The 15,930-nt window shown below is 40.5% G+C and overlaps 1 protein-coding gene across 3 annotated transcripts in view; it reads left to right on the top strand.

Annotated features, from left to right (window-relative positions):
- Positions 1–13,669, top strand: part of InR (Insulin-like receptor) — a 152,488-nt gene extending 138,819 nt beyond the window's left edge. For 2 of the 3 annotated variants that reach the window (XM_088259517.1, XM_088259518.1), the window contains 17 exons: positions 1,128–1,306; positions 2,264–2,407; positions 3,654–3,807; positions 4,395–4,545; positions 5,204–5,415; positions 5,502–5,682; positions 6,133–6,302; positions 6,955–7,125; positions 7,678–7,844; positions 8,466–8,616; positions 9,078–9,272; positions 9,587–9,738; positions 9,822–9,983; positions 10,573–10,824; positions 11,039–11,112; positions 11,421–11,637; positions 11,714–13,669. In XM_088259517.1, the coding sequence (XP_088115643.1) occupies positions 1,128–1,306; positions 2,264–2,407; positions 3,654–3,807; positions 4,395–4,545; positions 5,204–5,415; positions 5,502–5,682; positions 6,133–6,302; positions 6,955–7,125; positions 7,678–7,844; positions 8,466–8,616; positions 9,078–9,272; positions 9,587–9,738; positions 9,822–9,983; positions 10,573–10,824; positions 11,039–11,112; positions 11,421–11,637; positions 11,714–12,544 (3,563 nt within the window). In that variant the 3' untranslated portion in view covers positions 12,545–13,669. Of the gene's footprint in view, positions 1–1,127; positions 1,307–2,263; positions 2,408–3,653; positions 3,808–4,391; positions 4,546–5,203; positions 5,416–5,501; positions 5,683–6,132; positions 6,303–6,954; positions 7,126–7,677; positions 7,845–8,465; positions 8,617–9,077; positions 9,273–9,586; positions 9,739–9,821; positions 9,984–10,572; positions 10,825–11,038; positions 11,113–11,420; positions 11,638–11,713 lie in introns of all 3 variants that reach the window. The other variant, XM_088259516.1, reaches the window with a different exon arrangement.
- The last annotated feature ends 2,261 nt before the right edge of the window (positions 13,670–15,930 follow it).

Raw genomic sequence — 15,930 nt, 5'->3', positions numbered from 1 at the left:
TATACCGAGTACTTGCCGACACGTAAGCTGGTTCGTAAAGTAGGTTATTAAATTTTGAAAAATGTCACAGCGCAAATATAGCTTTTAAGAAACGTCTGACACATTACTATCTATCATTAGAATCCTAACTGTCCATTAAATCTCATCCCTTAGTTTTTCCCTCTACCTCCTTCCCTAAACTTCCTTTTTCCTTTACCTTCCTTATTATCATCAATTTTTGATTGCTTAGTGTAAAATGAAGAAAAGTTGGGTCGATTTTGAAAAAAATTTTGATTAAGTGATATCTCACATTTGTAAATAATTGTAGCATAAAGGCACGGCCAAAACGAGCATATAAATATTTTACCTAAGTCCAACTTTTGGCAGTGACTGAACAAAATAAATCCATAAATACTGAACATAAATTAACATTTTCAGTTCTTCATCTTTTTCCTCGAACATGTTCCATATCTATTTCTTTATAATACCTACCTTATATAATATCTACCATATTTCATTTATAATATCTTCCCTCTAATTGCATGCAGCTATATACGGTATCAAACGTTTTGACCAATATCGCTAGTTTGTTTTTGGTTGGTTGCATTATATCGCTTTTTATCAATAAGCCCGCCAATGTACTTATTTCTTTTCTGTATATGAAGTTTAAATAAATAAAATATATGATATGAATATGGAAGTGAATAAACTGACCTATTTGTAGAAGTTTTATTTTGAATTTTAGTATTTAATATAGATTTAGTGCGGCTGTGTTTGATATTTCAAAAAGTAGTTTTAGCGAGATTGGATTAGCAGGTTCAACAAGTATATTGTACGAAGGCAAAGTGAGTACTCCTTTGGTGAGATCCAATTTGCGGTTTTAACGAGTGCATCGAACCAACGCCAAGCGAGTCCTGACCAATTGCTCAGAATCTTCAAAAGGTGTAAAATGGACAAGATACGAGTTGGACCGGAGAAAATGAGATAGAAATAGAAAACAATCTGCATTGTGACACCCTAACCAATACTAATTATCAGTATTTACCACGATAACTTAAAAATTGTTAACAGATGGATATTACCTAAAGTGTCGATATAAATGAATGCGATTGTCAGTAACACTAAGTGTGGATAAATTGTGATTCCAGTTTGCAAGCCGGAGTGCGGAAGCAAGACGTGCAGCGCGTCGGGGCAGTGCTGCGACTGGAGCTGCCTGGGCGGCTGCAGCGGGCCGCTGCTGGACAACTGCACAGTGTGCCGGGACCTCTCCATCGGGGACCTGCGCGACCGCAAGTGCATCCACGACTGCCCCAACAACACCTTCAAGGTAAAAACGCTAAAACTGTGCATACACTACCTGGATGTTGCAAATATAATCTGTCTTCCATCAAGTTTGTGGGTTGACGTCCCTATTATGTTATTTTGGCGCCTCTGCATCCGCCACCTTTGGGGGGTACCACCCCTGTTGGTAATTTTTATAGCCCACATTTATAAATCTGATTCAAGGGCGCGTTTGTAAAATTTCAAGTCAATCCATTGACTACTTTTCTAGTTTTGCGGACAAAAACATACGAAAGCTGAATTTTTATATATATAATATAAAGATATAGAGATATTCAGATTTTTTTTTTTAAAGTACAACTCTGAAAACATGTCAGAGTAGCCAAGAGGCCGCAGGTTCCCACCCCTGATCTTGTATGTATGAAGTGCTGTCTTGTAGACAAATTTTATTATTCTTTTAACATTCTTATTTTCATCAAGCATTAAATGAATCAATGACGAGAAGAAAAATTACGGGATAAAAGGTGTCATGGATCCGGGATTGTATTCCCTAATTAGCATGCTCCAGTTGAATATAAAACACAGTGGTATGAACACTGTCAAAATTGCTTTTTGTTGATGGTGTGTAGTAATTAAATGAAAGATTTTAGTTATCGAAATACCTGGGACTGTATCGCTGTTTGGGATACACCCGATAGTGATAAGTATTTTTTTTGTTTTGAATTACCTAACGTATGACGCGACTCTGAAATCTAGCTACGGCTTATGCAACACCGCTTATCATGACCCTACTCAGGCTTCAACATTTTAAGTTTTATAGCCTGTGCCTACTCGTGAGTGGATTTACTCTTAATGTTTAAATGTTACTATAATTTCACGTAATTCACGAGTGAAAATTCTAGGCAAAAACACTAGCATAGTGATAAGTATTGTGACATTAAGCGTAAAGTAAATTGACACTGTCAAAATGAATTATTTTGATTTGAATTATATTTATTTCCAGCACCAAGACAGGCGATGCATCACGGAGCACGAATGTCGGAGTTTGCAGAGACCCAAGGAAATCAGCGCGGGAGAGAAGATCGCCAAACCCTACAAGCCCATCAACGGCACCTGCATGCTCGAGTGTCCGCCCAACTTCTACGAGGTACAATACTTCGTATTACGTGAAAATTCATATCAGTACATTCATGATAAAAATCAATACAATTTATATTTGAAGCACTAACTTTGTGATTTTCCATTTTATAATTTAAACGTAACTTTGTTTTAAAATCACTATAAATATTTTATTATAACTTAATTATAATGTCTACCCGTTTCGAAGCTAACGGCTTCTTTATCAAGACTGATTAATACTAAAAAAGTTATTAGTATTGATCAGTGTCGATAAAGAAGCGGTCAGCTTCGAAACCGGTAGACATTATAATTAAGTTATAATAAAATATTTATAGTTACATTATAATGATAAAAATCAAATTGAAAAAGAGAAAATATGACAGTATGCCTGCGTTATACTACCGTACTGAACCAGGATTTGAACCCGGATCCTCAGCAGTAGGTACTCTGCCAATACTCTGGGAGCCTAAGATTTTTTTTTTTAATGCACATTTTAGTTATTTAGAAAATTTTTGAAGGCCAAAATTATATTCCCAGTTAGAGACATTCGAATTTCAAAAATTTCAGACTCTGTAAAGGTGGAGACTGACCGGAGCATTTCGTCGTAACATAACGTCGTAACATCGCTCGCGGCGAGCATTACCGAGCATCCGAAGCTATGGATGGAGCGCTCGGCTTGCTGTACTGACTGCCTGAATGCTCGCATCCTAACGTGTTATGTACGACGAAATGCTCTGGTCAGTCTTTACCATAATAGATGGTAGTCTGTAGGAAAATGATCCGGTGAATACGGGGGATGAGGCAGGATCTAGGATCCTAAATTTAAAACAAATTGTACTATTTTTTGTGCTGTGTAGGGTCTCATATTGTCATGCAACAATATAGGCACACTCCTATTGAAAATTGCCGGCTAAAATATTTCAATTTCATAAATATTGATGAAGATGAAGTGTGTAGAATTGAACATCACAAACCTATCTTTCAAACAATCTTTGCCACTTCCACAAGTACCCGGCACTTATTTTAACTCCTGACCTGACCCTTTTTAAGTATTTGAAATACTTGATCATGTCTAGTTTTCCCAAGGAATTCTGGGTATTTACGGAGCTTACAATCTGTCATTCGATGAATCCTTACTATGTGCAATTTCTCTCTCTCTCTCGGGTAGTATTGCTTTTGGTTAAGTGAATGATAAAATATTGCGCCATCAATTCTGACTCGTCGAGTATGCATAGAGCAGGGAGGGTAATAAATAGAGCGCGGTGTGTTGGCAGAATGTGGAGAACGGCGTGGCCACCTGCCTGCCGTGCGAGGGGACGTGCCGCAAGGAGTGCTCCAGTATGAACGTGGACAGCATCCAGGCCATCCAGCAGCTCAAGGGCTGCACGCACATCATCGGCTCCCTGGAGATCAGCATCAGCGGCGGGGGTCAGTATCACACCACTAGTTTTATCTTCTACAATTTAATCTCCATCTATTCAATCGGAATGTCTAATATTTACTAATATGTTTTTTTAAATTTATAAACTTTTTCGGCATTCTATTTTGTGGTAAGACATGATGAAATTGTAAAAGAAAAAGCACATTTTTTTTACCACTTGAGTTTTTTTTTATTAAAACGACTAGTTTCGGAAGCTATGCTCCCATCTTCAGGTCTAAATATAAACAATAATATAAATATAATATAAGTTTATATTTATACCTGAAGATGAAAGCATAGCTTCCGAAACTAGTCGTTATAGTAAAATAAACACAAGTGGTAAAAAACAAGTGTTTTTCTTTTACAATTTATTATCTTATTGATAAAAAAGAGAAAAAAACATTGCACATTAAATATTTAATGTTGCAAAGAGATCCTGGAATCTTGGGAATGTAAGAAAATCCATAACTTTACAAATTTTACCGTCTATTTAACCATCATATACAAGTCTATTTATTTGTGTCTTCAAATCACATAGATATTAAGTATTATTTTGTTAATTTGAATTAAATTAGTTTTTAATTTTATTCAGCAGGCAGTATAGTGAAAGAACTGGAGGAGGGATTGGGACTGATCGAAGAGATAACCGGATCCCTCAAGGTGGTTCGGTCGCATCCCCTGGTCTCCCTGAACTTCCTCAAGAGTCTCAAGGTCATCGGCGGACAGGAGAAGTTTGAATATGTCGAGTGAGTAACATTTTATGTTGGAGACAAGTTCTGTGGTTTAACCTTTAAGATTTGATTATGAGAATGCTATATTTCATGAATGCAAAGAACTAAGAAATGGGTTCTAGGGTGGAATGTGGTAACTGCAGAGCTTATCGGTGTATTGAGTGCTGTTAGTAAAAAGTATGGAAGAATACTAATTGAAAGAGTATGTAATAGGCGTAATGAAAGCAAGATTGATTTAACTGTCTGGTGTCTGGTGTCTGGTACAGTAGGCTGTATGCTGATAATCCAGTGCTTTTTGCCCATAATAAAGAAGATCTGGTAGATCGGATGTTGGAAGTTTTTTTTTAAGGGATGGAAATATTGAAAGATATAGAAAGGACTAGCAGTGCATGATGGGGTCCTAGCACCAATCCTTATGTATGAAAGTGAAGCATGTTGCGATGGTTTGAACATGTTAATATATTTTTAAGTAGAGAAAAACTGAGGAAAACTTGAAAGTACTTTAAAAATTTGAATTTGACCGAGTCAGGAGTGGAAATAATCGGTGTGTATGTATGTGGAGATGTGAATTGCAAAGTAGTGTGATGTTCCATTTTTTCTGCCTAACCCTATGGAGAAGCGACACGATGGCTAGTTAGATAAAATAAGCACGGAGTGTACGGTGGATTTGCAGGAATGCTCTCTCTGTGACTGACAACCAGAACCTGCAGGAGCTATGGGACTGGGACACGCACGGTCCCCTGAAGATCCTGCACGGGAAGCTGTTCTTCCACTTCAACTCCAAGCTGTGCATCGACAAGATAGAGCCGCTGCGCTACATGGCCAACGACTCGGAGTTCACGGAGCTGGAGGTGGCCAGGAACTCCAACGGCGACAAGGTGGCATGTGAGTATCGGCGGAGCGGCCAGAGTATCTATCCGGGTAGACGGATGTCTAGCGAGGTGATATAATGCGGAGCTCCCCGCTCGCAGGTAACGTGACGCTGCTGAACGTGACGGTGGTGGACCGGCTGCAGACCAACATCCTGCTGTCCTGGAAGCCCTTCAAGCATGACGACTCGCGCTCGCTGCTCGGCTACGTGGTGCACACCATCGAGGCGCCGCACGCCAACGTGACGCTGTACGAGGGACGCGACGCTTGCGGCGGAGACGGGTGAGACCCATCATTCAGTATCCCACTATTCCTCTCTAATATTCCATACTAAGTAGAGCAGAATATGCGTACCATTAGCGTTAGCCACCTTATTCAATCAGGTCAATTGATGTGTACATATTTTCCTAGCAAAATTGTATGGTTTTGTGCTAAGGTACTAACTATACTATGCTACTATATCAACTCGGACTATATCAACTAAGTATAAGAAAAAAAAAATTGTACAAAATGCTTTCTCCTTAAAGGTTTGACAAAAAAAGTCAAAACTTTACATGAGTTCAAAAATACAAAATGAAAATGAAGATGCGCCACAAATACAATCACATCTTTTTTCAAACCTACTTTTGTAACAAATTTTGTAACTAACTTTAAGAATACTGCAAGCTATGTGTAGAGTCAGAGATTAGTTCCAATTTAAGGCAGTTGAGTTGACAAACATCTCCGTTTCAGATGGCACCTGGACGACATCCAGGCCTCTCAGAAGGAGGAGACGGTGCTGCACCTGCTGACGCACCTGAAGCCCTACACGCAGTACGCCGTGTACGTCAAGACCTACACCATCGCCACCGAGCGCCAGGGGGCCCAGAGCAAGATCATGTACGTGAGGACTCTGCCCGGACGTGAGTACTATCTAATGGCTCTTACTATACAGCCATTCAGTAATATGCCCTACTGAGAACTGAAATTTTTACATTACGGCCGAGATCTCGAACATTCAAATCAGAATGCGATCGGCCGCGCTGAGGGCTGGATGTCCTTCGTGCTCAATTGTTTTTTTAGAATACATTTTTAGAAATTGAAAAAAAACATTTATATATTTTTTAAACTTCTTACATTTACAATAACTTTTCTTACTTTTTCTAGATTTTTTTTTTTTTAAATACAAAAACAGTGTTTTAAGCAAAAAAATTCAAGAAAATCAAATTTTACCTGTGTTTAAAGAAAATCTAGTTGCGATTTATCATATATTGGGACTTCATTCACTCCAGGGAGGATTTGCAATGGCGTTTATCTCCTGTAGCAGGCACATACTTAAAGCATGTGATAGATTTGCCTTCCTAAGAAACAAGGATCAATGCGAATTCACTCAATACTGCGTCATAGGTGGACCGTATGAAAGGAAATGAATGAATGAATGATATCCTTTTATTTTTATTTATAGATGCGGCTTTCAATATGTAGAACTCCAATTTTATTTAAATATTAAATATTGTAGTTAGTAGTCAAGAGTCTTGTAAATAGTATATGATCCTTGAACTTGCACTGTTACAGAACCGTCCCCGCCGCGTATCACCATGGCCGTGGCGTCCAGCTCCAGCTCGCTCATGCTGCGCTGGGAGCCGCCCGACCAGCCGCACGGCAACGTCACGCAGTACCGCGTGGCCGTCAAGTGGGAGGAGGACCGCGAGGACTTCTTCATGCAGCGCAACTATTGCATCGAACGTGAGTCTCTCTTATGTAACATTTCCTGTTCAAGCACCGAGCGCGGTGAAAGCGTATTACATATTACAATATTGATCTTAACTTTAAAAACATAATAAATAAACTAAAAATTACGAAAGTGATTGTTGACCTTCAGCGTGGCACAATATGAATAATAATTTAGAGTTAGCAAATATTATTTTTATTTTTAAAAACATATATTTTGTAAAGGAATTAGTATTTTTTGTTAAATAAATTCATTTGTGAAAACCTCACAATACCACTATTCGTCATGAAATCTGTAAAGATATAAGGTATGATATGACAATTCAACTATAAATATTTTAAATTCATGAAAATCATCGTTAGTTGTTTCAATTAGAATCAAAATTGCATTACTGGCAACTACCATTATTATCAAAAGAGGCGTTTAGTAATATTTTTCTTTAGCCTAATTAACCAGCTTTTACTACATACATATTTACTTTTCAGATTTTCATTATACTTCTTAGAAAATGACTCATTCCTTAATTAATATATTTTAATAAACTTATCCACCATTTGTTGTTCCAGCTCTGGTACCGAATTTGGCAAAGCCTACGGTGGAAGTGGAGGAAACTCCTAAAGAGAAAGAAGAAAAGGAGAAGAAGAAGGAAGAGAAGTGCCAGTGCGAGAAGAACTCTTGGAATGACGAAGAAGTCATCGGACAAATCACTTTCGAGGATCAATTGCAAAATCAGGCAAGGATAACTTTCCGGTGATCTGTCATATCCATCTGTCAGTTACCCAAAGACAATCTGCTCTAAATTTACACGCTATTCATTTTGAGATAAGTGAGCGGCGAGGAAGCTTGCACATATTGTCCGCCTCCACAGTGCAATGGTCAGCACACTGGGCTACCGTACTGGAGGCCCCAGGTTCGATTCCCAGGGGGGGTCGGATAAATAACAAGTGATTTTTTCACTCTAATATGTATTTATTCAATATTACCCTGGACTGGTACCCGAAGCAGAGGGCTGATCACCTTTCCTTCATGTGTTAACGATCAAATATAATGCAGTGCCCTATGCACCATCGGGTGCGAATATAGGTTTAAAAAAATCATAATAAACACTTTTTTAATACCATTTTTTGACATTAAATTAAACCAACCTACTTCTGTTTCCCTAACCAGAAACTAGTCCACATACGAGGTGTTAAAGAGTCTCCATACTTGTGGTTCTGTAACTTAATACTCGTCATTAACATCATGGTCTCTCGAATATCCCGTAACCACGTTTTAAGAAACAACTATGAAACTAGGGCTGTTGAGGAACAATACCATCAATAGCTATTTTGTCACGTTATTCACATTTTTCCAGGTTTACCAAAAACGTGACCCTCTGAACGAGTCCCGGCGGCGACGAGACATCGAGGCGGCCAAAGAGCGCTGGGGGCTGCAGCCCTTCCCCGAGGGGGGCTCCAGCCAGGAGTCGGAGCAGCAGCAGGACTTCCAGACTATCAAGGTGGATGGTGAGTACGCCAGCTGAGAACTCACCTACATACGATTTCTTCCATTGAGACAGACTGAAGTGATAATGTGAACTTTGATGAAAAGTTATTTTACATGTTTAGTCGAGTCACAAAAGTTGTGGAATGAACGAGCGCTGGAGTTTTGATGCAAATTTTTCTTAACCACTTAATCCTAGGGTTTTTAAAAAAAAAATGTTTAAAAAAACATCAAGTTTTTTTAAATGTTGTATTCAAAGTTAATCCACTCAAATAAAATATAACAATTTAAGCATATTTTATTTACAATTAAGTCTACAATATTTTGTACTACTTCATCGTCGAAAAAGTTATTGAAAAATTCAAAGTTGGAACGCAGTTAGCGCGCGAGCCTGACTCGTTGAAGCGGTTAAATTACTGCTTTATCTCTGCAATAAAGCTGGGTAAGTTTCCATTGGGGCGCTTACTAATCCCGCGTGTTGCAGGTTACTACAACACATTTGTGCAAGTGGTGGAGAAGGAGACGGCTCTGAACATCAGCGACCTGCGTCACTACGCCTCCCACTCCATCAGCGTGTGGGCGTGTCGCGAGATAGAGCCCGCCGAGATCAAGGAACCCAACATGACCATCGTCAACTGCAGCATTAAATCTATTGAAACTGCACGCACCATGAAACTAGGTTAGTAGGACGCTAATTCATTCAATATTACCCTGGACTGGTACCTGAAGCGGAGGGCTGATCATCTTTCCTTCATGCGTTAACCATCCATAACCTTGCGTTAACCATCAAGATAATACTGTGTTTATATGATGCAGTACCCTATGCACCATTCGGGTGCGGATAAGGGTTTGAAGAACTTTTATTAGTATTATTACAAATGGATCCGAGCGATAGCTTTAACGTGAGAACCAATGAGTCCATAATAGAATGACAAGAACCGCTATCGCCCTATGTGTCTAATTTGCTGATGTGGTTTGTTTTGTGTTTTGTAGAGGGGGCAGATGACGTGATGGGAGTGTTGGTGCGCGTGCAGCAGTCCAACCAGTCTCTGGGCGTGGTCCGCCTCGAGTGGCTGGAGCCCTCGCACCCCAACGGCCTCATCGTCACCTACCACATCCAGTACAAGAGGATCGATCTGGAGAACGTGAGTACACGCCCGCCACCCCCCCCACTCTCCGCTCTCCGCCCACCGCCTCTCTCCGGCTCACGTTCCTACTCTCCTTGCAGCACAGCCCCACCACGGAGTGCATCACCCGGCAGCAGTTCAAGAACGGCGGAAAGTCCTACACCATCAAGAGTCTCAACGCCGGCAACTACAGCATACGCGTCATGGCCACCTCTCTCGCCGGCAACGGGAACTACTCTGCATACAAATACTTCTACATCGAGGTATGTAATAGGAATCTCATCCGCCACTCATATACCGAGACGATATCACAAACTGGACTGTGATCACTCATGAATGGTGTTCTATATCCGGCCTGTTTACTTGTTTCTAATTCGTAAAATAAGAATATTTAAACACACACGCAGAGCCTCACTTCCTTTAGACGCGGTACTCTTGTATAAAGTATGTATTCATACATTATACATTGAAATGAATAATGTACGCAATTCAAATAAATTCAAAATAGATTTGCAATGTTAGGTATACATATTATATTTGAGAAATCAATCAAATTCTAAAATATAACTCAAAAGATGCATTATGATTCGAACGTTACTCTGTGAATATTTGGGGGCACAACTTATTCAATTTAAAACATTGTATTGATGCTAAGATGAAAATATATAATTTCATTAATCAATTCGGCAGTCATTTTGTAGTTATACTCGGTATTTGCGTAAGTTTTGTTTGAAGTTTACAATTAGAAGGGTAAGTTTTGTTTGAAAGCAATGCGGGTTAAAATGGGCAAAGTTAGTCAATAGAGTATGTATAATTACCCCACTTGAAGTTGCAATGCACTCGTGCTCGCAGGAGGCGCGCAGCGGACTGAGCTACGGGGCGATCGCGGGCATCGTGGTAGGCACCCTGCTGGGCGTGCTGCTGCTGCTGCTGCTGGCCACCTACCTGTACCGCTACAAGCTGCCGCCACCCGCCATGCCCACCAAGCTCATCGCCTCCGTCAACCCCGAGTACGTGAGCTCCGCGTACGTGGCCGACGATTGGGAGTTGCCCCGTGACCGCATTCAGCTCAAGACGGAACTCGGCCAAGGCTCCTTCGGGATGGTGAGAGTATATTGAATTAACAAACTTTTACCATATGGTGCAATAAAGCTTCGCTTCATCAATTAAATGAATGGAACATTATTATTTGATTATTTAGTCATTCAATCAACCCCACTAAACTTATGAAATGAAAACACACCACCCGGAAGCTAAATAGATTTTTTCTCAATTCTCGCTTGCAAGATGTAATATACGAGTTTATGTATTTTTGTAGGTTTACGAAGGGTACGCCATGGATCTAGGTATAAAGTGCGCTGTGAAAACGGTGAACGAGCACGCCACAGACAGGTGAGTCCACGTGTACATATCAGTACATATCATCCACTTACACATCCTACCAAACACCCATTGCTGATTCTTGCTTGTATCTCACACAGTTTGTCACAGTTTACATAAACCGACCGGCTCATTGCAGCCTTTGGGCTTAAATTCCACTTCAACCTCAAAGAATATCATGTTTCCCACAATGTGGTTCCAGACTATATACATACTAGTATTTGCCACAGTGGTTGCCACAGTTCTATTACGAGTATTGAGCGACTGAATGGGCGTGAATATAAAGTGAGGAGGCGAATACACGCATGTTTGTGTTGCAGGGAGCGCATCGAGTTCTTGAACGAGGCGAGCGTGATGAAGGCCTTCGACACGGCGCACGTGGTCCGCCTCGTCGGCGTGGTGTCGCACGGGCAGCCCACGCTGGTGGTCATGGAGCTCATGGCCAACGGCGACCTCAAGAGCTATCTGCGCTCGCACCGCCCCGACCAGGACAAGCCGCGCGCCACCCAGCCCCCGCCGCTCAGCCGGATACTCCAGGTAATACCGCTCTCCTACGCCGAAATCCTCTCTAAGGCCACTACTGCGACAATATTAATACGAGGTCTATTCGCAGATGGCCATGGAAATAGCGGACGGAATGGCGTACCTGGCTGCCAAGAAGTTTGTCCATCGCGATCTGGCGGCTCGCAACTGCATGGTGTCCGACAACCTCACGGTGAAGGTGGGCGACTTCGGGATGACCCGAGACATCTACGAGACGGACTACTACCGCAAGGGCTCCAAAGGGCTGCTGCCCGTTAGGTGGATGAGTCCCGAGAGCTTGAAGGACGGGGTGTTCACGAGCAGCAGCGACGTGTGGAGCTACGGCGTGGTGCTGTGGGAGATGGCCACGCTGGCCTCGCAGCCGTACCAGGGGCTGAGCAACGACCAGGTGCTGCGGTACGTGATCGAGGGCGGCGTGATGGAGCGGCCGGAGAACTGCCCCGACCGGCTGTACCAGCTGATGCAGCTGACGTGGCAGCACCGGCCCGGGGCGCGGCCCTCCTTCCTGCAGCTGGTGGCGCTGCTGGCGGGCGATGCGGGCGAGCCCTTCCGCAGCGACTCCTTCTTCTTCAGTGCGCAGGGCCAAGAGCTGCTGAACGCGCACGCGCCCGCTGCGCCCGAGGAGCCGGAGCCGTCGGTGTCGGGCGGGCAGCTGTGGGCGCGCGCCATGGCCTCGCTGGGCAGCGACAGCTCGCCCTCGCCCTCCTACCGGGACATGCTGGGGCTAGCGCCCTACGGGGACGCGCGCGCGGAGCCGCACGAGACGGAGGCGCTAGTGGCGCTTTCGCAGTCCGCGCCCGCGCCGCCGCCGCCCGCCTCGCCGCCGCAGACGCTGCCCAACGGCTTCCTGCCGCGCCCCAACAACGGCAACCCCTCCTCGCTCGGCTCCTCGCGCTGCTAGCCGGGCGCGGGGACGCCCGCACCGATTCCTATACTTTAACTTAGCTTTAGGCCGAGCGACGTCGGCGAAACGATATATTTATAAAACCGGATGTACAAATTGACGCTTTTATCGGTCGGGCGGGCCGACCATTTAGGAAATGGGAAGTGACGGAGAAGAATATCCTGAACATATTACCTCGATAGTGAAGCGCTATTATAATTTAGCTAGAAGCCGCCGCGTGAGAGCGGAAACGACGCGACTCGGGACTAAGAAAATTTACACTTTTAGAACATTATATATATTTTGTTGTGCGTTTTGATTATTGTTTAGTGTAACGTGTAGCGTTCCGCGTACGGCGACGTGTAGATAGGTGAACAAGTCCAACGAAGGTATATTCCTACTGTAGTCAGGTAGTCGGGTCGTGATCACCCGGAAAGCTTTTTATCTACTTTGACACCAAAGCGACTTTTGATTTTACATGTTGACAGAGCTAATGGCGGGAGAGTTAGTTAGGAAACATTACGGGTACCCGACAGTACGGTGTGTGAGATGCGTTGTGCCAACAGTAAACTTTCTGCTACAAGAGAATGTGGAGTTGTGCAGCTCTGTATGTCAGTGATGTGCCTTTACTCCGTGCTATAGTTATCAGTAAATATATTATGTATAAAAGTTTGAGTCTGTGATGAATTATTGAATATAAGATATTTGTACATTTCGTGTGCTGATTAGTAAATTTACTCTTAATTTGTGAATTGTAGGTTAGGACCGGGCGATTTGAGGAATACAGCTAGACTAGTCTTACTTACCTTACGTTAAGGGTTGCCAGCGTCGCGCGACTGAACGAGGGAGCCGCCGGGTTGCTCACTCCATGTTGTAGGATAAACATTGTTTCTGTACAGAATCGCTAGGTCTCGCCGCCCCAGTGCCATGTCCACCTTCAGTCGCAGTCTGAATATAGTTCCTCCAAAACCACAAACGGCAGTCCCGTCTATCATTATCGCAATTTATTGCTATTATTAAATAATTATTGTGTATTTATAATCTAATTAATTCTTAAATTAGTACCTATTACCTAATTATATTTTATACCACAATCAAATTACATATGAACATTTCTCAATAAACATACAATATATTTCTGTATTTTTATTGCTTTTTCTTAATGTCCACTGTCCACGTTAGTACATCCCCCTACGGCCTTAATGCAATCACCCCACAATTCATCTATATTTACTATGTGATAAATCTTGTTAAGGTTCAGCTTAACAATTCATTTTTCTACAATATCATTTCTCTTTTTTTTTGTAAAATATCGCACCAAAATAAACCAAACGAATACTCCCTTTGTAGAAAATCACACGGAAACCATTTTACTACCAATATCTCATAGAAAATCACAAGTTTTACTTTTATTCTCAAGTTACGCCAAAAATTAAATTTAAAAAATATTTTATAATAATAAACTCAAAATCGAGTGCTTATAAATTTCAAATTTAAAATTATATTTCTTAAAAATATTTTATAATAATACACTAAAAAAAAAGAAATGACACTAAAAGTTTATCAAGTCCTTCTCATAACTGACGTAACGTCGCCATCTTTGTTTTTCTCTATTTTTTCGCACTCTGTTTTATCGGTGGAACATTTTTAAAATCAAAAATTAAATCTCAAGTTACATGTTAAAAAAAATATATAATAATAATAATAAACTAAAAATACTCAAGTGCTTCGTAAAACAAAGAAATGACACTTAAAGTTTATCAAATCCTTCTCATAACGTCGCACAGTGTGAGAATCAGCTAATCTAGCTGTACTAAATTAATAACTCCCTAACCTTAGTTATGTATACTATGTGTGATACATCATTTTAAAGGTAATGAAACCAGAAATAGAGATTAGAAATAGTTTTATTAAAATGTGTTAGTACACGGTAAAAGTATGTCATTCAAAGGTCGAGATATTATTCGATGAACCTTCCATTGTACATAATCGTTTTAAAAATTAATTATTGTTTCACTCAATAAAATAATATATTAAATTTATCACGTTTTTAATATTGGTAATTGAAAACAGAAATACAATAAAAGCTCTAACAAAAATAAAGCCAAAAAATTTGAACTCAAATAGGATATATTTAAAAAAATGTTTATAAATCACTGTCATTCAGTCACTTTCGCTATTTTCACTATCAGATGAACCGGAATATGGTACTTCGGGAGTTTTTAATAAACGTAGAAAATCAGAAGATAATTTACAGCTTTTTTTGTGAAAGATTCCTCAAACTTGTTATGAAAGGTCAGAAGATATAAAAAGGATGTGCAGCAAATCTCTTTTTGTATCCATTCTTGATATTTTACTCGTATTGTCCCTTCTTAATATTTTAATATCTTTATGTCTAGCTTCTTGTGCTTCTTCCGAAAGTTTACCGATAGGTAGAATACAAGAGTCTATAATTTCTTTACCGTGTACTAAAATTTTATGGACACTTGCAGGCATGTAAAACCAAGAATAATGTTTTTAAAAAATTAGTCTTGTCTCTCACGCAAACTTATCAAAAGCATTAATATTTATGTCATATCCACAAGATAAAACCTCTAAAACAGTTTTAAATCGTTGGATCAATTCTTCATTTAACCCTGTTATAGCTGCTGTTTTTGAGGAATTTTTAGAAATTTACTTGCAGTATTGCCGTCATTTGTATTGCCAGTACCATGTTTAGGTATGTCCACTAAAACACCCATTTCTTCCCTGAAATTTTCTTGTAAAACCATTTTTCTTAATTGAAGGTTTTCTTCATCACTCTTATCTCTAATTTGCCATTTTTTAATATTCAAACGATATGCAATATGCATCTCCTGCAGGAGACATGCGAAAAATCGAATCCACGCATGGAGGAGAGATATTCCAAATGAATACATATTTTGATCTGGAATTTTGGTGATAAAATTGTCGTTGTTCATCTCTCGAGGAGTTGCACCACAAATATAGCATTTGTTTGAAGATTTTTATGATGAAAGAGTGCTACAAATTTGTCCATCTACCATCGTAAATAACATTTTGTGATTTTCATTCACCTTAATTTCAGTTGAATTTTTTTACCCTCTCACATGTTTCTTCAAAATTTTTCAGTGGTCGTCCAATCCTAGTGCGAGTGTTATGATACGGTTGACTAACAGACGGCATAGTACTAAGAATATGCTTTGGCAAAGTAACTGATACATTGAGCCATTTAGAATTGTATTTCAAGAATGTACTCATATTTCTCTTACTTTTTTGCCAACGAACATAAAATTTGCAACATAAAGCACTCACAAAATTATTTAAATATATTTAAGTAGTTTTATTGCACAAAGAAAAACCATAGAAGTTCATTATGTAAGTGCAAATATTTTCTTTTCGCGATG

This window comes from Brachycentrus maculatus, unplaced genomic scaffold (assembly GCF_059751285.1).
Source record: "Brachycentrus maculatus isolate JH-2025_06_01 unplaced genomic scaffold, ASM5975128v1 h1tg000117l, whole genome shotgun sequence".
Classification (NCBI taxonomy): domain Eukaryota; kingdom Metazoa; phylum Arthropoda; class Insecta; order Trichoptera; family Brachycentridae; genus Brachycentrus; species Brachycentrus maculatus.
Note: the sequence above shows the minus strand (reverse complement) of the source record. Positions and strands in the feature narration are given on the sequence as shown.